We start from the raw sequence: 21,606 nt of genomic DNA on the forward strand, positions 1-21,606 counted from the left end.
TCCTCAATAGCCTTCTCAGTAATAATTCTTTCTTCTCCAAAAGATAATCTTCTACCCTGACTTAACCTCAAACACTAGTTTTGCTTTTCTTAAAAAATTACAAATAGAATACTATTCAATTTACTATTTTGTCTGGCTTCTTTTGTTTAATATTATGTGAAATGTGTCCTTGTTACCTTATATAGAAATAAGTCTTTCATAGATAGACAATATTTCATTATGTGACTATGCCATGATTTAGCAACCCTCCAATTTGGGTTATTCTCAGTGTTTAGCAATCGTATATAGTATTCATATATGAATAGCTTTTGGTGTAGACAAATATGCATTTCTCTTGAGTAGGCAACAGGAAGTCTGGACACAGAGTAGACACACATTCAGCTTAGAGATACTGCCAAACGTTTCTCCAAAGTGTTTGCATTAATAAGGAAATATAAAGCTCAGAGAATTCAAGTGAGTTTGGACAGTGACTTAGAAAAACTACAGATAAACTCAGGGATTCACACTACTATTCCCTTGGAATATTCAGGATAATGCTCAAGGCAATCCAAGTGAGAAAATTTATTGAACTAAACATATGAAGGACAGAAAACAGATAAACATCTAAATAAGGCCAAAAGACCTCTACATATGGGGTCATAAGACACTGGGTCTCTCAGGGTTTACCTCCCTACTAATCTGGTATATGACCTAAGCCAAGTCACTTAGCTTGGCTTCTGTGCTGAAGCATTTTCAATTTTTGGATGACTATAATGCTTATATTTATCTCATAAATGTATTGCTCAACTAGGATAATCTTGATGAAAATGCTTGGAAAGGATAAAACACTCTACATGATGTTACAGAACATCAACACCAACATACTGTACAAATGATGAATTCAAGAGTACTTATCAAGTAAATAAATCTTTGAATCCTAGAATATATGAATAATAAAGACTCAGACAGAGAAAAAAATCTTTCTGCATAAAAAATTACAGACACCTGGCAATATCTTTCCTAAAGCAAGAAAATACAGCAAATATGAATCATTTAATGTTGAAGATAATAACAACAGTAATAAGATTATCTAAATGGAGCTTCATAGTTACAAAACATTTTCATCTATAATTCCTTAGAGGACAAAAAAAAAAAAGATGTCAGCAAGAAAAACAAACTCTTCTCAGTGACATTTTAGGACAAATTCTACATACGAGTTTATGGTGCTCTTCAACAGAAGTCTTTATGGCTTAAAAGGAGTGGGTAATAAAGCTTTGTTACTCCATAACCCACACATAACACAGCAGAGAGTACATGTTTATCCCCAAAAAAGCTTTCCTTAGCCACAAAAAGTATTGCCAGTAACACAAGAGTTAGTGGTGGATACCATAAACACTTGAAAATTAAGAATCAGTATTCGTCTCTATCACCCATCTTCAAAATCAAGTATAGCTCTTAGGAATCAGTAAAAAACTTATGTCCATTCTACTTTTTCTGTTTTCTATCTGTTTGTAATTTTAATTTTCCCTCAACTCTTTCCTTCTTCTCCTCCTTCAAAGGAGATAGAGCCCTCCTTTGAAGAGAAAGTGAAATGTTCATCCTCCCCCTCTCTTTTCTTTCTCCCTATGATGAACTGTCTTAGAGTCTAACTATTAGAAGTATGGCTGCTTCTATTTACATGTCATATGGCAGTGTTTTTATCTTTTCTGCTATGAAAAGACGTTTACCATCAAACTATTTATAAGATGATAATTTTACATTTGGTATATGCCATTTAAGAAAATATACGACAAAAAGAAACTAAGTTTAACAACAGAAACAAATTCATATTTTGTTTATCTTAACAGCCTGTACCTACTTTGAAGCAGTGACAGTGTATATGTATGGATAGATAATTTGTTCACTGTATAGTCAGTGTTTGGCAATTCTAAGAATTTCAGAAATTTCTATTAATTTGAAGGACCCACAGAGATTCTTCTACCATACTGAGAATTAATTACTAAAATCAAGTCTTATGGTAATTCTCCAGCCCTCCACTTCCTCATATAAATGAAGGAATTCTGAATGATCAGGCAAAATCTTAATGAGTAAAGGATTTACATATACTTTTTAAAATTTGTTGATCTGTCTATAACCCCCTCCCCATCAATAGGTGATTGTGTCCTTGTATAAAGATCAGAGCATACTTATACTAACTTAGATGGTCAATCGATGTGACCTCTTGATGCAATCATGAGATGCAGTAAACATGTGAATATATGAGGCTGCTGTTTTGCAGTAGGTTTTACTGCAAAGAATAAGCAATGCATTTCAAAATAATGACAAAATGTACAGTATAGTAAATACAGAAACTCCTATCATCATTCATTGTCATTAACAAGTATATAGATGTTTATGTATGTATATGTTACATAAAATTGTATGTGATAAAACTTTTATATGATTAGCAACAACAGACTTATTTACACCCACACCATCACAAGCACGTAACATGATGCACTACCATATTAATGATAGCTACAATGCCATTAGGGGATAGGAATTTTTCTTATGAAACTACTGTCGGGTATGTAGTCTGTTGCCAACCAAAATATTGTTATCTCATAAATGGCCACACATAAATAATCTCAACTTATCTCTAATCTGAGGCAACCCAAATAAGCTATGACTAAGTATACAGGGCATCCTGGGCGTTGACTATCTCTGTTTTGGTTCATTTACTGAAGTGAACCTAAATGATTGCTCAAGTGAGCAGGATTTATCACACTATAATACTAATGCAAGTAATATTTATAACATATACAAACGGATACACATACAGCATTTTTGCTGTAGACCACCTTTCAAAAATGTGGTCTATTTCCTCCTAATTTTATCTGGGTCAGGACATTTTATTTTCCAACATTCTCTAAGAAGTAGTATAAGAAACACCAACCGAAATACTAATTATTAAAATTCTGACTTGTTTTTTGAAAAATTTCTTCATGTTGTCAGAATTAAAGGCTTGCCTAGGACAGATTTAAGATCACCCTTAACCCGCATTGCAAAGCCATTAATGGTGAGAGTCACATGGTACAGACAGACTTAGATTTGAATCTTAACTCATTCATATTCTGACTACATTTGAATAAAGTTGCAATAATTCATTCAAGCAACCCATATTTTATGCATCAAATGCATATTACTATGACACTGCCAGAGATTTTATCAGGATTCTCTTTTTTGATCAGTCAACAAATATTTATGAGCAGACAGCTGGATGATAGATTCAAGCCACAGCTTGTATGGTATTTTATTCAAAGTCATCAGGGAAAATGAAAAGGAACATGATCAACTTATCCTACACTACCCCCTACATAGCCCATAAAGTACAATACATATTGTTTTGAGGATTCAACTATACTGACGCTTGAAAACCTTCAAGTTAGATAAAAAGGAAAGGGGAAGACAAACAAAACCAATATTCATATGTTCAGGAAAATGTATCCTTTAAGAATTTTTTAAATTCTTAATTGATAGGCTATAGGTCAAGTATTCTAAAGTGCTCCTGATTGCCTACAGAGTATACTATATTCTGTTTTAATATTAAGGATCAATAACCTTAATATAAGTTCATGGATTTAACAGAAGATGAAGGAAAAGGAGACAGCAACTTAGAAAGGACTGGGTGTGTTAGATACATCCTCAGACAGAAATTGAAATCCATAGCTACAACTCTATGTCCTTTAGAGTCCTAACAGCTGGATCTCAAGAAGTCTTCAATCAGCCCAGCATTAACATATTAACTTAAAGAATGAAAGTATTTCTATTTAATTGATTCAGCTAATAAGTATTTAGGAGAGCATTCACCATGTGGCAGCTATGGAAAAAGAAAAAAGGAAAAAAAAAAAAAACACCTCAGTTCCTATCCTCATAAACTTAACAGTCTAATGATGAGAAGCAATCACTAAGTAATGTCAGAAAAATGTCTGAATAGAGTGGTGTGGAAAGGAAAAACTCCTAAATTTGCCTGAAAGAGGCAGGAAAGACATTAAAGAGAAAATTCTGTGAGGAGGTAGAAACAATGAAGATAACATCCTAGGCAGATGGAAAATTTATATAAAACTCAAAAAGTATACAACAATATGGCATGTTTAATTGATCTTCATGGGCCTGAAATAATAAAAATGTTTTGCAATACTTCATTCATAAAAAAAAAAAAAAAAAAAAAACTAGATTCCTGGGATTATAGGAGGTTTTACTGTAACTAATAGTAAAGTAACATTATTCTATATCTGCCAATAATTATGCAACTAACTCTTCTGTTTCCTAATGTACTCACTCAGGGAACTAACTACAGATAAAAAAGAGAAGTTTCAGGAGAAAAAAATCTATTTACTTGCAATTTCTGTTTCAGTTTTTAGGACTCTTGAAAGTGAATATGCTTGAGTGGCTGCATGATTCAGAGTCAAGCTGTCATATTCACCTGAAGTACATTTGAGCCCTGCTCTCCCATGAGCTAGCTGTACAATCCTGGGAAAGTTACTTAAATTTCCTAAGTCTCAATTTCCTCATCAACAAAATGAAAGTAGTAATGGTGGTGACCTCCCAGTGCTGTTTCTGAGGATAAAAGCAATTATGCCTGAAAATCCTATCATCATTACTATAGTCTGATTATTTGTGTCCCCCAAAATTCATATATTGAAATTCTAATCCCCAACATAACAATATTAGAAGAGTCTTTGGGAGCTGATTACATCATAAAGGCTGAGCCCTTTTATATGGTATTAGTGTCCTTGTAAAAGGCTGAGGAAGCTACTATCATCTTGCCTTTTCTGCCACATAATAGTGAGAAGATGGCCTGCAGAGATCAGAAAAGCATGCACTTGGCAGACATCAAATCTGCTGGAGCTGCACTCTTGAACTTTCCAAGATCCCCCAGTATTGTGAGAAATAAATTTCTGCTGTTTAAGTCACCCAGCTCTACAATTTTGTTGATATATCCTGAGCAAAGACTGTAACAGTAATTGTAACCTGGTAAACAGATGATAAAAGACAGCACCTACTACTTACACTGGCCATGGAAGGTATCCCCTAACTAATGTTGCTACCACAATTCCTATGTGTTCTACAGAGAAGAGGGTTATACACATTGTTAAATCTTTTGGTAAATTTAACACTGACGCTATTGAAACTTTCAATATTACTTGCACTCAATATTAGTCTTTAATTAGTGTTGAGATTGTGACAGTAGTATTAATTTCTTATGCTTTGTATGTGATTATGATCCTATAAGTAAAATAAATCTAGTAAACTGTAAACCACATATAGTGCTCTTTAGCATTTACTACATTGTTACTAGGAAGGTATAAGGCAGGATAAAAAGTATACATATCAGCATCAAGGGACCCAAGTTCTAATCCAGTTTTGCTGTCCTTTAATTGAAGGACACTAGAAGAAAAATCTACTCACCAAGGGTTTCACGTGCTTATCGAATAAATGATAATATATAATACAAATGTTTTCTCTTTAAAAGTCTGGGCTCTAGAGGGAGGAGGGAATGGGGAATTATTATTTAATGGTACATAATTTCTATTTGGAATGAAGAGAGGGTTCTAAAAATGGATAATGATGGTAGTTGCACAGCAGTATGAATGTATTCAATGAAGCTAACAGTGCACTTAAGATAATTAAAATGGTGGACTTTATGTTATGTATTTCACTACAATCAAAAAAATTTTTCAAGTGTCAAAGTCTGTGCTCCACATTCCTTCATGCCATTCATTTATTCATTCACGCACTCAATCGTTTGTTCAAATACTTTCTAAGTGCGTACTATGCACTATGACAGGTGATAGAGATTCAAAGAAAAACAAGACAGAGTTGAACAAGACAGGCAGACATATATCCAAGTAAGTGCTATAAACTGTGAGAGACCCTCTATACAAGGGACCTAGAAGGAGTTACAAAAGCAAAAGACCATAATATGTGAGAAGATCAAAAAAAAGAAAGAAAGAAATCTTCATCAGTTCTTTTAGCTGAATCTTTAAAAGAACAGCAGATATGCATTATGAAAATGATAACATGACCACATTCTCCCCTGGCCCAAAGTTAACTTTAAATGACAACGACTAGAGAAGGACAATTCTTAAAACAAAGGCTGGTGGCCCATACCAGTAATTGTACTCAATTCAATTTGTGCCTTTCATAGCTCAGACTACACGAGAATCTGACAAATAAAATCATGATTTAGAATGACTAAAAACTATATCCTTCATTTTACACATTCTAAGAAGAGGCCTGGAAAGGTAACAGACACACTCCAGGGCACACAGCAACTTGAAGACATAGAGCCTGTTTTCTAGATCTCAAATTAAGAGTTCTCTCTTTATGCAACATATTTCTGATTAGTAACTTCCTATGAAGAATTCCATGTACAACGGATGAGGTTTAAGAAAAAGGGGAGAAAAATTACCTAAATAACACGGGGCAAAAAACAATCAGTGAACATACATGCATATACTAGTTCTGCCACCAAAGACACTAGGGGTGTTGGGCAATCATTCACTTACTTTCAGCCTTAATTTATTTGGATACTTTTGAAATATTAAGTACAGCCAAGCACGTAGGAGGTAGAGATCAGGAGGATCACAGTTCAAAGCCAGTCGCAGGCAAATAGTTCTCAAGACCCTATCTTGAAAATACCCATCATAAAACAGAGCTGGCTGAATGACTGAAGTAGTAGAGCACCTGTCTAGCAAGTATGAGGCCCTGAGCTCAAATATCAGTACTGCCAAAAAAAAATGTTAAGTTCATATGTATCCATTTTTATGAAGTAAAAGTCTCTCTGGAAGCTCAGTATGTACGCTGTGGGTGGAGGGGAAGAGGAATAAGAAAAGGGAGGAGGAGCAGAAAAACCAAGAAGCAGCAGCAGCTACTTTGGTTGCAGACCTCTTGCCTTCTGGAGGCGGGGAGTGACGGGACCCAGTTTACCTCCACAGAATCCTGAAGTCAATGTAATATTTAGAATGATTAGACTACACCGGTGAATGCCACACTCACTCTAGAATTATGTGGATCAGGAAAAGTTTAAAAATATTTTTAAAGACTAATGTGATATTTTTCATTCTGATAAGTAACAGTGACTTTTTTAATGGCGACACTGGGGTTTGAACTGTGAGCCTCACACTTGCTAGGCAGGCAGTCTACTCAAGTAATAACGACGTTTTAAAAGTTATTTCATAACTGTAAGGATATTCTAGCATTAAAAAAATAGGAAAGCAAAACATCAAAATGAACAAATTTAGCTTTCCTATATGTTTTTGTCACTGGTATGTCAAGAGATAAAGTCATTAAAGACCAGTAAATTAGGAATTACATCCAAAGCATCTCTCAGAACTATTCAAATTTTCAATTTATACAACTTCTACTTTAGACCTCCCATTCTGAGAGAACTGACTTCAAAACTACTGTTCTATTAGTACCAAGATCACCTTATACATCCAAGAAACTATTTCCTAAGACTACTATTGTTAAATAAATAAAATAGCCCAACAATAAAAACCAGAAAAACTTTAAAAAGTGAAAATTTACAATGTCTATAAACTTCAATCACTAAATGTAAGAATCATTTTGGATTGTCATACAACTTTCCCCATACCTAAAAACTAACAACTATAAGCATCCCATATACCATAATCAAGGCAACTTTTAGTTTTCCAATGTTTAACTGTCTCTGAGCTGGTCCTTACTCTTTGCTCTATCATAGTCAGTGTTCAATTTCATCAACATCATACTTTTGTTGAATAAATCCTATTTTCTTTTCAAAATTCTGAAGATCTATTTCCCCAGGTTTCAACACTGTTGTTCCTTTCTTTACATTTCTGCAAAATCCTTCCAGTCACCAGAGATTAGTGCAAGTACTTCTGAACATCAAAGCAACAGGAAATCTAGCTAGATAATGAGATAAAGCTGCATTTCAAGGATTATGTAACCTCTCTGAACTCAAAAAACAGTGTGATCAATTGACCACTGCTACAGCTATTTTTTCAGATCTCTTTTTAAAATCTCTAAGTTATAAGACAATATGACATTTTGTTAGCTAAAGCAAAAGCAATTCTATTATGCAATTCAAACATTTCTTTGCTAAAGAATGTTCTGATACCCAAAATACACGTATCTCCCAAGCCACTATGGGCATCTAAGAAACCTTTGTAAAACTTGCACCTTCATGTTTCTTTTTCATTTCTTTTTTTTTCCCATTTATACCTGTTTTATTTTCTTCTTTTCCATTTCTGACATTGCAAATAACATATTCTAAGCAGATCTTTGATACACCTTTTAGAAAATGCTGCATCAAGTTCCACAGAGGTCCATTTTAACTTTATTTTACCCTACTCGTATCTTAAAGCAATTTTTCTAGACATACTCTCAATATGGCAAGGAAGAAATAACCAATAATCAATTCTGAAACTGAAAACTCACATTATCATTAACGATTCACTGTTCTGGGAAATAAAGATAATTCCAATAACTTTCATTAAGACACTTGCTCCAGAGAAACTAAAGCAGATACCTTAAAAGCAACTGAGGCCAAAAGGAGAAGGGGACCAGGAACTAGAGAAAAGGTGAGATCAAAAAGAATTAACCTAGAAGGTAACACACATGCACAGGAAATTAATGTGAGTCAACTCCCTGTAGAGCTATCCTTATCTCAACCAGCAAAAACCCTTGTTCCTTCCTATTATTGCTTATACTCTCTCTTCAACAAAATTAGAGATAAGGGCAAAATAGTTTCTGCCGGGTATCAAGGGGGTGGGGGGGGAGAGGGAGGGGGCAGAGTGGGTGGTAAGGGAGGGGGTGGGGGCAGGGGGGAGAAATGACCCAAGCATTGTATGCACATATGAATAATAAAACAATAAAAATTTAAATAAATAAATAAATAGACACTTGCTCCAAATTTTAAAAAATAATGTGTCCTCTATCTTCCTCTTATGTAATAACATGATATTTGCTGCATGATTCAGGAAACAAGGTAGAAAGTCAGTTAAGTGAGGACTCCCCTTTTCACATTTTCAGTTTCTATATGCTGATTCTTTAAAAACAGCTGTAGACAGGTAAGATCATACTTTCTGCCATGCTAAGGCTACAAATACAACTTTCTTTTGCCATTAAAATATCATATTGGCTATCTTCTAGGTTCAGGGATCAAAGAAATGCTCTAAGTTGAGTCTAACCAAAGCGCTTCATAAGACAACATCCTCAAGCCACAAAATGATGTTTACATGGGAATTAAAGAGAAAATGTTTCCTCTAAAATTAAGTCACATCAGTCATTCAAAGTACAGACACTGTAGGGAAAACTGATGATACGCATCACACATTTCTTCTTAGATGTGACAGAACTTTGGGCCATTAACCCTTACAAAGTGCCTCCAAACAGTATCTTCTGGGTCTGTTTCAGGAGGCACCTGGGGCACCTGAACTGCCATGAGGGCCTTCAACTCCCATCATTACCCTTTGAAAAGAAGCTGGGTACAGAAAGGTGGGTGAAGCCAATACCTTGGGATCTGTCAGTAAGTCCAAATCTGTTACTGCTGCCAGCTCTCAGTTCTTAAGGAATATTTGAGCACTGGCTATAAAGTGGTCATACGGCCCTCATGTAATAACACTCCTACTAAAGGGCTCCCATGTCTGAACATTATTCAGCGTAATAATAAAACATAGCCTCTGTCTACTTAATGCTCTACACTGAACAGCAAAGTCACATCATCTACAGAGCTGCTTCATTTTATTCCCAGTACAATTCTTAGTGGTTATACAAAAATGAGACTTTGACAAAAAAAGTCCTTCTCCTTTCCTGGGTGTCAGAAAACAAACACACAGGACAAATACGGGAGAGAAAGATAGAGGAGAAAAGAGTCGTGGATCAAGGAGCTCATATTAAAGATCACCACCAATGGAAAACCCTAATACCAATGGTCTCCAGTTATATTATTTCCACAGATGATGTAGTATTAAAACTATGCACACACACACACATGCGTGTACACACACACGCAAGCATGCACATGTGCACACAGACGCACCCCGATTTATAGGGGAATAAAAATATCATAAACAGGGGAATAAAAGCAGGCTCAAGGGTGAGAGCAATTTCTCATACAGCTCAAACCATTATGAAAGACCAGGCATACAGCATCAACAAGTATAAAGATTAGATAGATAGACAGACAGAAAGATGAGCCAACCACAATGAGTAGTCTTCCCCTGGAATCGTAGGGAAATTGGCTCCAGGACCTACCATGTATACCAAAATCTGAAAATGCCCAAGTTTTATCAAATGTATTATAACCTATGCACATGTTCTCATATACATTTTTTTCACAGAGCATGCTAGACAGGCACCACGGAGCTGCATTCTTAGCCCTCTCCCATACACTTTATAATTATTTCCAGAATACTTATACCCAATACAATGCGCATTCTATGTTAATTGTTATACTATAGTTTAACAAAAAAAAAAAAGAAAAAAAAAATCTGCCCATTTCACTACATACATAATCACCATAGGCCTAACTATACTTTTGATATGTGGTTGATTGAATTTGTGCAGATTCAGAGGGTTGACTATACATACAAACATGCACAAATACAAGCAGGTGCTGGTGGTTCACACCCATAATCCTAGCTACTTGAGAGGCAAAGATCGGGAGGACTGAGGCCAGCCCAGACAAAAAGTTCATGAGACCCATAGCTAGGTGTAGCAGTGCATGTCTTCCCATCTACATGGGAAGCAAAGATAGAAGGATCAAGGTTTCAAGCCCAGCTCAGGCAAAAGTTTGCAAGATCCGATCTCAATGGGAAAAAACTGGGCGTCATCCCAGCTATAGCAGGAAGCATAAAATAGAAGGATCACAGTCTTACAAACACTGGGCAAAAAGTGAAACTTCACTTCCAAAATAATCAGAGAAAAAAAGGACAGGGGGCATAGTTCAACTAGTAGAGCACCTGCATAGCAAGTACAAACACCTTAGCTCAAACCCAGTAACAACAACAACAACAACAAAAAGACAAAAAAGAAGAAACAAACAAAAAAAAGGTACAAAAATACATACAAAGTAAATACAGTGACAAGACCTTCTTTTGGTTCTAGATTATACTTTTCATTTCAGTGTTATATCCAGAAATAAGAGCTTCTTGAGTGAAACAAAATAGTGTTGTTTTTATGCTAAATATGACACTTTCATTAAGGATTTTCTTCTTAAAATTTTCCCACTGCAGCCCCTAAGATCTGATTTCCCTGCCATGGCAGTTTACCCCTGCATTTTAAAAGGACATAAGGAAGACACCACCTGCTTCAGCAGTCAAGGTGCACACACAGGCACCTTTGAGCCAGAGATATTTATGGCTGAATATAAGCAGTCTTCTCAGTCTTACAGTAAATAGTAAGTGCTTCCCACTTCATAACTATAGCATGAGGTATCATCTGTGACTTGCTTTCTCAGTGCTATGACCAGCATGAGAAGAAATGATGAAGAACAGTAGGGTTATCCAAGAGAGGCAGGTCTTTGCTAACTGCCAGGAAGAAATCAAGGCTAGTGAGGAACAGCATGAGAAATGACATACATTACTTGGCCCTGGTTCTAGGAAATCACTGATACCGAATGTCCTCAGAATGCAGAGGCTGAATCCTTCTGTATCAAGCACACGAGATAAAAATCATGGCTGCACGCAGACGATGTCTCTAGCTATGTATGTGTATGTACACACACACACACACACACACACACACACACACACACAGACTTCAGGAAAACTGCATGTATATATTTGCTAAACAACTGTTTGCAGAGTATTAGTTAGGGCAGAAGATACACAGTTCTTTCACCAAGATTCTAGCAGCTGAACTGAAGCAAGCAATGCTCTCCGAGTTACCTATTTGTATAGTTGGGTTTAAATAGGCCATACATGTGAAGATGATACAAAAGAAAATCCTGCTGGGCCTGGCCCACACAGTCAATTGTCTTATGTATTTATTTTGTTTTTGCAGTGCTAAGGATTGAACCCAGGGCCTTGCACATGTTATGCAAGCACTCTAGCTCTGAGCTACACCCCAAGCCCATGTCTTCTGTATTTAACAGGCATAACATATAATGGGAAAAGGTGATGAAGGGGAGTAGGGCAAAGCCCAATGAACAAATTATCTTAACTGTTTATCACCCTATATACAGAGGAAATAAATAAGAAAGTAAATAGGCCACAAGGACTTAAATCCAATTGGAATGTTCTGATACATACACAAACACAAATACATATTGAAAAGATGGAAATTTAAATTGTATTTAAACAATATAAGCCTTGTCCCTATTAAAATATAAATCACTTTTTGTCAAACACTTTAATACAGCTGCCAACAAACAAACAAACAAAAAAAAAGGTATATATACAAATTTTACCTTTGCTTGTCTCTTACTGGTTTCTCTTCTGGCTTCCCTTTCCTTCAGCCGTTTCTCCTACAGGAAGAAAGAGAAAATGAGCAACATATAAACATTTATGAGGTGTAAAGTAGACTACACATTCATTATTTTTACTTTCTTTGGCAGTACTGGGTTTGAACTCAGGGCTTCATACATGCTGGGCAGGGGCTCGACCACTTAAGCCACATGTCCATCACTACTTTTACTTTTTAAAGCTCACTGATAACTAATACTTGACATTCATTGTTCAGTAAATATTTGTAAGATGCTTACTATTTCTTCATATTTATTGAGTATATGTCAGAAATGGAATCAAGTCCCAATTCTACAATTTACTAGCTGTGCATGTTTGATCTACTTATTCTTTGTAACACAACCAAAAAGGGAAATAGTGGGAACACACATTGCACAACATTAATATAAAATTACATAACTATATGGAAACCAAAATATCTGCTACATGACTGATACATACTCAGTGTCAACTATTAGAACAAAAGGAAATAGAAGAAAAAATTGCAATCATGCCTATTTCCTTTGTCTGAAACAAAATTTACAAGATACAAAGTCTCATCTGTTCTTTGGAAAGTATGGATGTTTTCTCAAAAAAAAAAAAAAAAGAAAAACAATTAAAGATCATTCTTATAAACCATTTACTTTATTAAATTGCTTTATAATTCCTTCATTAGTTTTCCACTCAGAAGAAAATAGGTAAAAAGGGATTTTAGTCAGGGTCTTGCTATGCAGCCTAGATTGCCCTCAAAAACACAATCCTTCTGCCTTCAGCCTCCCCAATACTGGGATTACAGGGCTGTACCACCACACCTCTTAACACTACTAATATTTTTAAAATAAGAAATAAGTTCAATATTAAATTTTTTTAAACACCCATCTGAAGTTTTAAAAAATGTGGTTTTAAAATTGTAAAAAAACCAGAAAACTATCTCCCTCAATAAGAATAGTAGTATTAACAAAAAGGCTATTTTGATTCCTAAATCCCTATATAACGACTTATACATTTTGTTTATTTTAATGAATGACTAGGTCAATGTAAAAAAGTGAGTAGTCCCAGAGGCACCTGCACACCCATGTTTATTGCAGCACTATTCACAATAGCCAAGTTATGGAAACAGCCAAGATGCCCCACTACTGATGAATGGATCAAGAAAATGTGGTATCTATACACAGTGGAATTTTCTGCAGCCATGAAGAAGAACAAAATGTTATCATTCACTGGTAAATGGATGGAATTGGAGAACATCATTCTGAGTGAGGTTAGCCTGGCCCAAAAGACCAAAAATCGTATGTTCTCCTTCATATGTGGACATTAGATCAAGGGCAAACACAACGAGGTTATTGAACTTTGATCACAAAATAAAAGTGAGTGCACACGAGGGAGATATGAGGATAGGTAAGACACCTAAAAAATAAGTTAGCATTTGTTGCCCTTAACGCAGAGAAACTAAAGCAGATACCTTAAAAGCAACTGAGGCCAATAGGAGAAAGGGACCAGGAACTAGAGAAAAGGTTAGATCAAAAAGAATTAACCTAGAAGGTAACACACATGCACAGGAAATTAATGTGAGTCAACTCCCTGTATAGCTATCCTTATCTCAACTAGCAAAAACCCTTGTTCCTTCCTATTATTCCTTATACTCTCTCTTCAACAAAATTAGAGATAAGGGCAAAATAGTTTCTGCTGGGTATCAAGGGGGTGAGGGGGAGAGGGAGGAGGTGGGGTGGGTGGTAAGGGAGGGGGTGGGAGAAGAGGGGAGAAATGACCCAAGCCTTGTATGCACATATGAGTAATTTAAAAATTTTTTTTAAAAAGTGAGTAGTCAGCACATACAGTTTTCTTCTCCTGGAGTAAGATGACAACACAATCACCATTCACCATTTCATTAAACTAAGAGAGTTAACAAGGGTACTACACTGGGCAGTCTTTTCGTCTCCACTGTGCTTTACACGCACACACACACAAACTTTGTTCAAGTACCAATCCTAATCCATACTCTGATGACAAAATCTACATATATATATAGACTCTTTTGTGATTAAGAAAGCATAAATGTTTAACACCTCAAAGGGAGTTAAATACTAATTAATACAAAGAGAAGGGAGTCCACAGAGTCTGCAGATTCAGTTTATATTTCTTCAGTTTGCACAGTAGGAAATAAAAATTCTAACAGGCATATGTCATGTCCCTAATACCTAATGCTAAATTATTCTGTTTCTGTGATCATTTTTCTTTTTCAACTTTGGAGAACACACTAGTTTCCACACAAAACATACAGGGATGCTGTACAATTACACAAGGACATTCTAAAAATTAACTTGGAAGTTCCAGAAACTAGGTCAGAGGAAGGAAAAAGAAAGATGAAGGAACAAAAATTATGAAAGGTTTTGATTTGCTTATTGTCAAAAAGCTTATGTAGTTACCTAGAGACTGATGTCAAAGCTGGGTCTTTTGTGTCAAATCTACTGGCTTTCCCAATATATTCTAATAAAAACAAAACTGTTAGTGTTTCAGATTAAGAATTACTATCCATGACTCTAATAACAGAAGAAAGTAACACACAGTATTATTTTAGCAGGCAGCCAATTAATGTGATCGTTATTATCAAACTCTATGCTTGAGTGGGGCATGATGGGACACACCTGCTATGTCACTACTCAGCTGAGACAGGAAGATGATGAGTTGGAGGCCAGTCTGGGCTACACAGAGAGAACCTGTTTCAAGAAACAATAACAAAACTGGTTCTCCAATGAGATTATGAAGAATGCTCTGCTGTTAAAACAGCCTCAATGTGTCCTTAATTTGTAGAACAAAATAAATGGCAGTTTCAAAACAATTTGTCCCCAAATTTTTCTTTAAGCTGACACCACAATTACTGATTCTTTGAACATTAGCAGACTATAAAATACATGGTAAGTCAAAATTACGTTGAAGAAAAAAATTGAAATAACTAATCTTAATTTTTCTTTGTTAAAGCTGGCTTTAGCTTTCGGAGGCATGTTTTATAATTTTAATAGGAGAATTTAATCCTACATATGGACCTCCCCCTAAAAAGCTTTCTTTCTTTAGATACTAAAGTTAAACATAACAGTATTTATTTTGTTATTCTACAATGATCAAAATGACTTTCAAGTTTTAAAACGTAGCTACATACATTAAACTACAGAGTAATAAAACTATGCTTTCACAAAAATGTATTTGCCCATTAGCATATTATTATTGCTACTGTTATTTCTTGCCAAAAATAAAGTTCAACAATGTACAAGGCATTGCACCTATCAAATTGCTTTTGTCTCTTTTTCTAAATCTGTGTGTAACAGAACTTGTAAGATACCATGTCCCCATTTTATATGAAAAAACAGAAAATGAAAGTAATTAAGTCACTCGAGTGATGTCATATACATATTGAGAGATTGGGACTAACCTCGGTCTGTGGAGCCAGTGTCAACTCCAGAACACTACTATATTCCACACTCTGCCATTAGGACATATTCAAAAATAGTACTTCTATCTTATCAATATGTTTTAGATGAACGGTAGTATTTCATTTATTACTAATAATACTCTACTACCATGTAAGTCTTTTCATCTTAATGGCATTTTTGCCTCCTGGCGGCATTTTATGGACTTTAATTTTTGCCAGTCTCCTGTGTAGAAGAAACTGACCACATTAAACAGTCACACAATTTTTTGTTGTAAATATTCAGTAACTGGCCTTCTCCCAACACATTAGAGTGTATGAAAATGGCTCTTCAAAGTTGCAAAGAATAACCTTGATATGTTCACATCAGGAAAATCCTTTCCACACGAGTATACAATCTCTATTCTGGGGCATTGAGCCAGCCATCTTAATCATAGCAGGAAAAAAATACACTGTCAATCTTCTACTGTTACTGAATCCCAATGGTAATTCATTATAGTAACTAAGGGATATTTTAAATTTCAGGTTTAAATTAGCAATCAGAATTCACATGTGCATGCAAATGCAATAGTGTTTACTTTGACATTTTGTGCCACCAGTCTCAAATGGGTAAGGGAAATCCAAAGACTTTTGCAATATGATGCAAGCACGGCCAGGACACGAAAGGGGAGTACACAAGGACAACTATCTTGTGCTGGGAACAGTGGCTGACATTTTTAATCCCAGCTACTTGGGAGGTGGACATCAGAAGGATCAAGATTCAAGCCCAAACCAGGCAAAAGGTTACTGAGACCTGCTATCAACCTGTAAGCCAGAAGTGAGGACAGATGGACACACACACAACTCCCTCTGTGATGCCAGTAGGTGGGAGGAATGCAGTCTGAAGCTGGCCTGGGAAAAAATGAGATCCTATTCAACAAATAACTAAAGCAAAAAGAACTGGAGGTGTAGCTCAAGTGTTGGGCATCTGCCTTGGAAGTTCCAGGCCCTGAATTCAAACACCAGTACTGCGGGGGAGGAGGATAGAGGGACAAAAAAAAAAAAAGAGAACCATCTTTCAATACTGGACAAAAGGAAAATAATTAGTACTATGTCTTAAAAGAGACAAGAATAAACAGAAGATTTTAAAGAGCAGAAAAACAGGAAGTAGAATTACAGATTTGGGAAATAGGGAGGATGCATCTTTTTATCTTTGCTGAGATTAGAAAAAACTATTCAAAGATTTGTTTATGATTGTACAAAGAAAGATAGATGGTTAGAGTACAGTAACTTCAGGGAAAAACAAATTCGAATTTTACTACATTCAATAACTGAGGTTTCCTCTCCCTTTTAATTTTATGTAGCTCAAATATTTTAAATCCTTTATTTTCCTATTTCTGAGGGGACACTGATACCAAAAGCTATTTTTATGCCACTCAAAAAGGCAAAATTTTATCATTAGTTCTGCCACGCTAAAAATGATTAAGTATAAGGAGAGCATGAAATTCAATAATGAAAATCAAATTCACAAGGGGGAAGGAATCAGAAAATTGTATTTCAAAGAACAAAATACTCCCTTTATTATACTTCTTTTGGCTTCTCATATACTGTAGATCTCTACCTTCCAGAAAAGAAAGCACCATGAAATATGAATTTTATCAGCAGTCAGGACAATGTATTTCAACCTTTTCATTCTCTGGTGATACTCAGAAATTTGTTGATTTGGAAATATAATTCATTTTTCAAGAGGTAATGGAAGTGTAACCCACTAGAATGCGTCTCAGGCAACTTTGCTAGTTTAGTAGAGTCCCCAGCTATCACACAAGAAAGGAGGGGACATCTATCTGCACTTCAGTATTACACATCTCTTTTTCAGCGAAGAAACCTGGCTCAATCAAAGTGCATAAAAGAAAATAGTTTCTGCTGGGTATTGAGGGGGTGGAAGGGAGAGGGAGGGGGCGGAGTGGATGGTAAGGGAGGGGGTGGGGGTAGGGGGGAGAAATGACCCAAGTCTTGTATGCACATATGAATAATAAAACAATAAAAAATAAAAAAATAGTATATAGTAAGAAAGATTGTGTACATAGCCTGTGAATACATGGAGCTGAATCTGACTTAAAATTAATTGTATTACAGGGTCATTTAGCATCTCAATGTGTATTAAAGTTATAATTTGAATCTTATTGTTAAAATAAGTAAGCAAGTGCTGGGGATATAGCTCAGTGGTAGAACACTTATCTAGCACATGCAAGACCTTTGGTTCAACCCCCAGCACCACAAAATAAACAAATAAATTTCATACACAAAAAAAAAGTGCATAAAAGAATGACTATGAGGATTTTAAAGATACTCTTGCTCTCCAAGAACAAAATCCCAGTAAACTTAAAACTCTCCTCAGGAACTCAGAACACAAGTCTTTGGTCTGTTGCCTCTTCTACAGAGCTTCATTTGAACAACATAAAAAAGAAGTCTTCCATATATGAATCTAAAACAACTTTAACAAGAATATTAAGACAGGGTAAAGAAAGTCAAACTGGCATGGAAACATTTCATCACTCATTAATTCCCTCAAACTATTTACCAAGTTGCATGTGCCAGGCCACATGGTGGGTTCTGGGTATTTATCAATGGGCAGAACAGACAGTTGAGCCAATGTGATCATGGCATTTTGTGAATCAATCCTGCCAGATTTGATTCCATTATCATCAAACTCTTCCTTCTGCTCCTCAACCCCAATCTCCAACTATTCTCCATCAGTCTAACCATCAACCTACCTCTCAAACCCTATGTGGTATGATTTTTTTTTAAATCCATGAAACAAAAAATAAAATGGAAAATACCAGCCACTCATAGGCTGACAAGCCTTTGGTAAATAAACTAGGAGAAGAAAGGGGTGAACAGAAGAGGATCTTTCTCTTCTTCTATAAACACACATTCTTCGTAATTTCCATTTTAGAGAGTTATATAACAAATGCTTATTTCCTACACCTCATGTCATTTTTGACCTCAGTAAAATTCCTCTAACTCTGCAAGCTGGCTCACAGTCTAAGATATTTCCTTAGATTTTTAAATGGTAAGAGCTACTGAAAAATAAATGTGGTACTAGTATGTATAAAGTTATGCAATGAACATTCAGGGAAAAGTAGTATTAGTGTGGGGTCCCAAACTATACAATGCTCATTTTACCCTTAAAATAATTTGAGACCAATAAACCTTGTTTTGGAAATAAAAATAATTTATATTATTTGTCACTATTCCTTCTTCAAAATCCTATATTCCTATTATCACCATCTACCTTTTTATTTACTGCTTACCATTGTAAGGCAATGGTTGATGGTTTGAGACAGGCAGACACACAGATGAAGAGTTCAAAACATGAAGTTCACAGAGTAACAAAGACCTAAGTAACATGTAGACACATTACTTTGACCATTCTAGGTTTTACAGTTTTATAATCTGTAAAATGAGTCTAGCTCACTTATTTCAGAAGTTAACTGTTGGCATGCAATATGATAGTGTATGTAAAACACTTACTGTTAATAAGCCACTATTAACTAGCCACTCCTTGTTACTGTTGATACTCTTACCATTACTATTCCTAAGATTTCTGATTATAGTCTCCCTCTTTTTTGACCTATCATATCAGTTTAAAGTTAAGCCACCTGGATTACATGCCAAATTAATTTTGTATCAACAACAACAAAACAAAACAGATTTTCTAAAATATTCCTTTAAATCTTCCTAGCTTTCTAATGTTCATGCTGGTGTAAGTGGAACATGGAGACATGCTATACCATTTTTGTAAGCAGTTCAGAGCCATCTTGATATGATTATCCAATGTGGATAAAACTTTCAAAGCAAACTTCAAGGGAAGGAGAGAACTTCATATAAGATTGTTTCTCTCCATGCTCAGCTGTTGATAGCAGAAATTACCGTAAATACAAGGAATCTTGCAGAGCTAAGAATGATGACATACCACAGAGCAAATTTCAGTCAATTAAAGTAAAAACCGTTCAAAAATGTGATGAGCCATGTTTCAAAAGACTGAATTATCAGAAAGCATACTGCTTCTGTGCAAGAGAAGTGTTTTGTCTTTATAACTTAGCAATGTTTCTTCTGTAAAAATTATTTTTTACTATATTTTTATTTCTCATAAACAGTTTCAAGAAGTTTGGCAAAGAAAATAAAAGTAAGCACAACAACCTATAAATACCAAGCAAGCGGAAGACTGTGAGTCTCAGAAAGCAATGGTGCTTAAAGGTACCAATGAAAACCCATAAAAAAATAAATAAAGCTGCTATGTGACCTACTATAGTTACAGAAGGCCCTGAAGTCCAGAGTGAGTACCTATGAATTCTTGTATATGGGCAGCTGAGTGCTACTCCCACTGATACTGTCATAGTTTTTTCCAGTATAAACCAGTTAAAAACCTCTACAATGTTTATATCCAAAGATTTGAAATCAGTATAAAGCTATGTCTTCATTTACATGTTCACTGCAACATTACCCACAAAATGCCAAGACATGAAAACACCAAAGTATCCATCAGTGAACAAATGGATTTTTCTTCCCCCAGTACTGGGTATGAACTCAGGCTCTCTTAACTTGCTAGGCAAACTCCTTCACTTGAACCAACTCCAAAGACCTCTTGCTTTTTAGTGTGATTTCAATCAGGGTCTCATGCTTTTACCCAGACTGGACTTGGACACAATTCTCCTACCTCTGCCTCCTAAGTAGCTGGGATTAAAGGCATGTTCCTGGCTCTGACAAGTGAATTTTTAAAATGTGGCATATACACAAACTGGACTATTATTCCACCTTTAAAAAGTGGGAGAGTCTGTCATTTTTGGCAATATGGATGAACCCAGACGACATCATGCTAAGTGAAATAAGCCAAGCACAGAAAGACAAATAACATCATTCATGTGAAATCTACAAAAAGTCAAATTCATAGAAATGCAGACTAGAATGAATGGATGTTGCTAAAGAAAACAAAATTTCAATGAGATGGGAAAAATAAATTCTAGGGATCTAATGCACAACATGGTGACTACAGTTAAAAATGATATACTATATATTCAAAGAATCCAAAATAGAGAATTTTAAATGTTCATAACACAAAGAAGGATATGTTTTGTAGTTCATTTGATCATGCTACAATATATACATGTAACAAAACATCATATTCCACCTTCAAATAGTTATTTGCTTCAAAATACAAATTAAAGTAAGTTTTAATAGGTGTTTAGTTTGTTTGTTTTTGTGGTAGTGAGGTGTAAATTCAGAGCCCAAACGTGCTAGGCACTCTACCACATGAGCCACTCCACCAGCCCATGTTTTAAGAATTTTAAATGGAAAAAACATGTTTATTCCTCATTTTTCTAAGTCTTCTTACATGAGGATAAATAACTCAGTCACAGTAGAAATCACAGTGTTTCCAGAATTTGGTAGATGAAAGTACAAATCAAGGGCAGGTATGTTAGTATGGAGAAAAAATAAGTGGAGGAAAGTGACAACCTGAGTCCTACAATGCAAAGACTGAGACACGTCCAAAACCGTAGTATCAGGCTATTAATTTTTAAAAGAGCAAGTACTACTGTCACACTGAATCATTTCGACTGAATTTACCTACATGTTAAGTATCTTATCCTTTTAATTCAAAAGTATCTTTCTGAAATATTTTTAACATGCTCGGAAAAAATTTTGCAACTTCTGAAATCCAAGCTTGATAAACATTTTTAAAATGTATGTCAA

General features: G+C 35.4%; 1 protein-coding gene across 3 annotated transcripts in view; it reads right to left on the bottom strand.

Annotated features, from left to right (window-relative positions):
• The window catches only part of Ddx10 (DEAD-box helicase 10), a 341,323-nt gene that overhangs the window by 169,556 nt on the left and 150,161 nt on the right, over positions 1–21,606 (bottom strand). For all 3 annotated transcript variants that reach the window (XM_074066768.1, XM_074066769.1, XM_074066767.1), the window contains one exon: positions 12,416–12,472. In XM_074066768.1, the coding sequence (XP_073922869.1) occupies positions 12,416–12,472 (57 nt within the window). The remainder of the gene's footprint in view (positions 1–12,415; positions 12,473–21,606) is intronic.

This window comes from Castor canadensis, chromosome 2, assembly GCF_047511655.1.
Source record: "Castor canadensis chromosome 2, mCasCan1.hap1v2, whole genome shotgun sequence".
NCBI lineage: Eukaryota > Metazoa > Chordata > Mammalia > Rodentia > Castoridae > Castor > Castor canadensis.